This window comes from Terrapene carolina, unplaced genomic scaffold, assembly GCF_002925995.2.
Source record: "Terrapene carolina triunguis isolate 2854851 unplaced genomic scaffold, T_m_triunguis-2.0 Scaffold210, whole genome shotgun sequence".
Classification (NCBI taxonomy): domain Eukaryota; kingdom Metazoa; phylum Chordata; order Testudines; family Emydidae; genus Terrapene; species Terrapene triunguis.
Genome location: NW_020664561.1, coordinates 12,573,215 through 12,579,079, shown reverse-complemented (window position 1 = coordinate 12,579,079; position 5,865 = coordinate 12,573,215). Strand labels below are relative to the sequence as shown.

The 5,865-nt window shown below is 49.1% G+C and overlaps 1 protein-coding gene across 1 annotated transcript in view; it reads right to left on the bottom strand.

Moving 5' to 3' along the window:
• Positions 1 to 5,865, bottom strand: part of LOC112114870 (LIM/homeobox protein Lhx4) — a 69,678-nt gene that overhangs the window by 44,177 nt on the left and 19,636 nt on the right. Inside the window, exon 2 of the mRNA XM_026655546.1 lies at positions 1,631 to 1,802. Within this exon, the coding sequence (XP_026511331.1) occupies positions 1,631 to 1,802 (172 nt within the window). The remainder of the gene's footprint in view (positions 1 to 1,630; positions 1,803 to 5,865) is intronic.

The following is a 5,865-nucleotide window of genomic DNA, read 5'->3' as shown; positions in this document are numbered from 1 at the left end:
ACTGTCCTTTATAAAATGACTGCATTTTGCAATCGGGGATAAAATTTACTGCAAAAAGTCCAATTTTCATTGCAAGAATAATGCTCTTTCACAGAGGAGCCATGGACAGTCCAGGGTTTGTACATCAGATAGTTTAGAGCAGTGGTTCTCAACCAGGGGTACATGTACCCCTGAGGGTACGCAGTGGTCTTCCGGGGGGTACATCAATTCATCTAGATATTTGCCTAGTTTTACAACAGGCTACAGAAAAAGCACTAGTGAAATCAGTACAAACTAAAATTTCATACAGACAATGACTTGTTTATACTGCTCTATACACTGAAATGTAAGTACAAAATTTATATTCTAATTGATTTATTTTATAATTATATGGTAAAAATGAGAAACTCAGCAATTTTTCAGTAATAGTGTGCTGTGACACTTTGGTATTTTTATGTTTGATTTTATAAGCAAGTAGTTTTTAAGTGAGGTGAAACTTGGGGTACGCAAGACAAATCAGACGCCTGAAAGGGGTACAGTAGTCTGGAAAGATTGAGAGCCACTGGTTTAGAGGCAGGTACACAGATTGCAAATGGCCCAAGTGTGAATTAAATAAGGCTTTTACCCTACTAGGAAAAAATATGGAAACAGGGAAATGAAGGCAGCAAAAAACAAAAAACAAAAACAAAAAAACAACCCACAAAGAGAGGAGATCTTGAAAAGCAGCAGGGATCTGGAGTCTTTGTGTTTGTGTGGGTTTCTCCTGCCCTCTAGCTCTGATCAGAACAGATGTGCTTGATGCAGGAAGAGTGATTAACAAGCCGAATCCTTAGTCCAATTTGGGTTTAAAAATGTAATAGGGAGGGAGGGTGTGGGGGAGAGAGGAGTATTAGAGAGATTTGGGTCTCTAAGAAGGTTAAATCCCCACAAATAGCATTCAGCCTGTGGCAGTTTTAAAGCAGCAAAATTCCCTTTATTTAAACACTTGGGCTTAAAAAAAATGTATATATAAGAAGATTTTGGAGAAATTATGCTTAAAATTTGTCCAGTTGTTTCCATGTCTGTCTGTACCGGTACCTGCTTAGGGAACATCATGCCTGTCTTTCCATGATCGCCGTCTGTTTTCCTTTTTCTCTCCATTTCCACCAGACTCATCGTGGGCTGTACCCCCATGCAGCCAGCCTGTCTGGGAGGCCAAATGGTTCCCCTTCTGATGAAACCCAGAATGAGAGGCATGAGGGTAGTAACCGGGGGCTCCCCAAGCTGGCATCTCCTGTGATCTGGGCAATTGAGTTACTCTGAGCTGATCCCAGGAGGGGAGGCCAAAGCAGCCATGTCCTGGTTTTCGCTAACCCTAAACTTTGCCAAAGCAGCTGCAGGGGCAGGTTGGGATTCGATTAGCAGAAATATTAAGTTAGAAAGGGATTTATTTCTAATGAAAAACAGCTTGGGAGCATTGTTAGGACCCTGGTGTGCTCCTGAGAGCGGGGCTCTTAGTCCTAAACCCCTTGGCAAGCGCTGGCAGGGAGTTTCTGGAGCAAGGTCTCCTGTGCAAGGGGGAGCTTTCTCCACAGCCTGGTGTGAGCTGTCAGAAAACACCCAGGCCACTGCCACTCAGCCCTCCCAACACAAAGGAGATGGTTGCACTTACTTGAAGAAGTCTTCCTTACAGTAGACGCTCCCGGCTCTGGAGAAGCACCTGTCCACTAGCTGCATCTGGCAGTCCGCGCACTTGAGGCAGGAGCTGTGCCAGTGCCTGTCGAGGACTTTCAGGATGAACTTATCCAGGATGTGCTGGTTGCAGCCAGCGCACTGGGGAATCTCTGACGAAGCAGCAGTCGGGGGAGGAGGGAGAGAGGAGAAGAGCAGGGTCAGTGAGGACGGCCCCATTTGGGGAAAGGAAAAGGCGCAAGAGGGCCTCGGAGGCCTGTATCTCCCTGCTCTGTGGGAACGGAGGGAGCCGGTCACTGAGTTAGAGATTAGCGTTCAGGGAGCTAAGCCCACCTGGTGTCCCACTCCCTTCTGGATGAGAACACTGCGTGCTCACCCAGTCCCCTGCTCTCCCGGCGCTCCAGCTACACCCCACGTCTGTGCTGAACAGCGTTACACCTCAGGAGTGCCTCAAGACCCCAGCGAGACGGCACAGATATAGTGGGAGACATCCCTTCAGTGGCTTCTGCTCCCCTTCCTCATCCAGGCCATCCCCCTCATCCTCCCCCTTAAGGCCCTGAGCAGCTTCAACCAGGCTCGCCTCAGCTCCCATGTCTTCCTGCCCCCTCTCCCTAACCTCTCCCCTCACCTCCTCCCCCTACTCTTGGCTTCCAGCCTTCTCTCACGCTGCCCCTCGTCCTTGGGGCAGCTTCCCGCTTCCTGCGCACCGACAGCCCCTTCCCTTCCTCAAAGCCCCCCTTAAAACTCCCTGCCTTCAGCCTCCCTGGACCGCTCTCACTGACCACGTTTCCCTGTTGCCCCCAGAGACAGCACAGCCACCACAGGGCTTGCTTCGTACTGGACGGGCACCGCTAGGCTCTAACTTCTTTGGGGTGGGGCCTCTATTGCTTTTCCCAGTGCCTTGGACACCTGTGGCACGAGATGAACAAGGCCGCCCACTCTGGTGCTTCCCTACATGCCTCATCCCCAGTGGGGAGTGGGCATGCCACAAGTTTCCCCTCCCAGAGATCCCGTCGGGGGTCCCCCTCCCAGGCCCATCCCAATGGAAGAGTCTGGGCTGTAACCCATGGCTCTCCAGGGCAGCGTTGGTGGCATAGAACTGCTCTGCAGAGGCACTTTGCTGCTCTCTGCCACCCATTGGCATCACAGCCATGGCAGGAGCCAGGGGCTCCCCAATGCACTCCTGCTCCCGGGGGTGGGGGTCTACTCAGCTGTGTGGAGGGAGACATTGCAAACCCTGTCCTCAGTTATTGTGAGAGTCCAACCAGCACCCCTTCCCCTGCCCCCCCACATATCGACATCCCGACCTAGCTCTCCCACGGCGCTGAGTGGGAGAGGCTCTGGCAATATCTGTGGAGCACGAGCCCCCTCCACTCACAGAAGTAGGCAGGCATAGACCTTCAGCTGTGGGGGGAGGGGCAATACATTAAAATATTCTTTCCACTAAAGAAGGTCTTACTAAAAAGTGGTTGTGGAGATGGCAGCTCCTGGATGGGGCTCAAAGCCAAGCTCCCGACCGTCCACTCCCACTAGCAATCCCCCAGCACGTTGTGTGAGAGGAGCAGCCACCCCCATGCCCTGGCGTAATTCCAGCCTGGTGAAGAACGCCCAGCTGCCTACATTCCCTGGCAGTTACGGGCTCTGTGTGAATCACTCTATATTGAATTTGACATAAAAGCCTAGGTCAGGTGACATGTACTTAGAGCACACACAAACTCTACCTGAGGAGAACATTACTGAGGTCGTAAAGTCCCACACACAGTCTCCCCGTCCCCGTCTCTTCCTCGCCCCCACTGACCTCCAGTCACCCACACACCCACGTTCCCTATCCCCACTGGCTCCCTGTCCCAGTGTCTCTACCAGACTCCTCCTCCAATCCCAGTGTCCCTCCTCCCAGTCTCTTTGCTCAGCCAGTCGCAGTTCTCCCTTCGCACTCTGGCTTCTCACCTGCTCTGTCCCCCTCCTGCCACCTCTTTCCCCCACCCCCTGGATCCCAGTCCCCACACACCTGACTCCCAGGCTCAATGCCCAACCAGTCCCAATATGCTCTGGTCCCCCCTCTGGCTCCCAGTCCTCATCACCCCCAGCAACTCCCAGTCCTACTTTCCCTCTCCCCCACCACCATCAGGCTCCAGTCCCCGTCTTCCCCACCAGGCTCCTTCTCCCAGTCTACAGTACTTCCCCTGCCAGGTCTGGCTCTTGTCCCCTCTGCATTCAGTTCAAGCAGCTTCCTCCCCAACCATGCCTGAGCCCAGGAGGGGAAGCAGTGAGAGCACATGAAGGGACAGGCTTCCTGCTCTCAGTTCAGGTGCCCAGACCCAGCACCGCTTGGCCTGAAACACCCATGAACTGCAATTGCTGGCAAAGTCCCACTGTGGACAAAGTCTTTGGGGAATTAAGCTGAGAAGTTCTAACAAGTCTCTACTGAGCATGTGCAAACTGCAATTTTTCAGAGGCTGGAAACTTGGGTGGCCAAATTTAGATGGCTTTTCACAAAGATGACAAATTGCTGCCCTTCTCTCCAAACTGCAAGTCCCTGATGTAAAGCACGGGAGCACTAGAACTTCGCAAACAAGAAAGGTCACCAGGATTTTTTAACATGAGCAAAACAACGCATTTTATTTCCCCTAGCCTTGTTCTTTGAAACCATTGAGCCATTTTGGCTCAAATTTTCCAAAACAATTCAGCCTGAGGCAGACACCCAGCATGGAACATTTCAGCCTAAAAACCAGTCAAAGTCTGGCAAATTTATAAGCAACTGAAAACTGAGTCTTTTTAATGGGAGGTGTCAAGCAACTTCAGTAACAGGTGGTGCTACCAGCCCCTGCCTATGATACAATGGATTGTGAGGAGTAGGGACAAGGCAGGATACATGTAATAGCTCAAAACAAAAGAATCTGTGAGGATTCAGCAGAGAGCACATAAGTGCTAATATAACCACCCAGACATGGGTTTTGGTGTTTAGCATGACTAAAAGCATGAGCCTCTACAGTTTAAGTTAAAGGAGTAACTCCTCTAGTCGGCAGCTATGTAAGGTTCTTATCCTCTTATATGGACCAGCTACTAGACGGTAACAAAGACATGCAGTTTGCTAGGGTGGAGTACACTAACAGATGATGATTCCAAACCCATCAGCAGGGTATCTAATGCAAACAGCGAGAGAGAGAAAAAAAAGTGACAGCATAGAAGAACGACACCAGTACAGAGCTAACACACCAAGATCATGGGGTTCATTACTGCCAGTAAAAGCAAGATTGGATGGTAGGCCCAGGTATTTGGTTTAGGGTTGCTGAGTCTCCAGGAATTAAAGATTAATCTTTAAAGATTATGTTGTGTGATGAAACATCCAGGGATACGTCCAACCAAAACTGGCAACCCTAATTTGGCTTGAAGGGACACATTGTCTATAGCTATGCAAAAATTCTCCTGTGCTACACAGATCTGCGTGGCAATCCAAAAGCAGACACCAAATCAGAGCATACTTGCTGATGTAGTTTGTACATCCTCACATTCACTGCAGTGTCAATGGGCTATGGTGTAGCTCCTTCACTTTCTGACCTAAATTGTTGCATGGTGTTCCTGGGCTCTGTTAAATGGCTACCCCAATCCACACCAAAGGTGGCTGAATTTCACAGTTGTCTGAAATAGTCCCACTGTGCAGTATTTATGCTTTGTAAAGAGCTTTTGAAATGCTTTGGAGTGAGAGGCTCAGTATAAAAGCAAGATATATATCTAGCTATCTAGACTCATATAAGATGTCTGTCTAGAGACAGACAGCTTATATAGATCTGGATAGCTAGATATTTATCTCCATTTCTATCTGCCTATAGTTCAGAATAAGCAGAGAGTGCTGTAAAAGTCTGCAAGAGAAGATTGCCATGTAAAAGCAATGCACATAATGCTGCCATGCATGCATAAAAGATGATTGATTTTAAAGAAATATGCCCTGTAGTAGGAGTGTAATATCACAGGAGATGTTTGTGCATCAGCTCTTTCTTTCACTTGTCTATTGGGCACTTGTCTATTGGTTTCAGGACGACTGACTAGCAGTAAATATTTGGGCATTTTTATGCCGCCACAAATCTAGAGAAGGGTCAGGAAAGAGTTACCGATTGTACCAAAATGAAACAGACAAGCTGATTGGCTTATTTATTGATATGCTTTTTAAAGCTCACACACATTGGCCAGCCTGAAGCCAGTTTACTCTGAGAAATC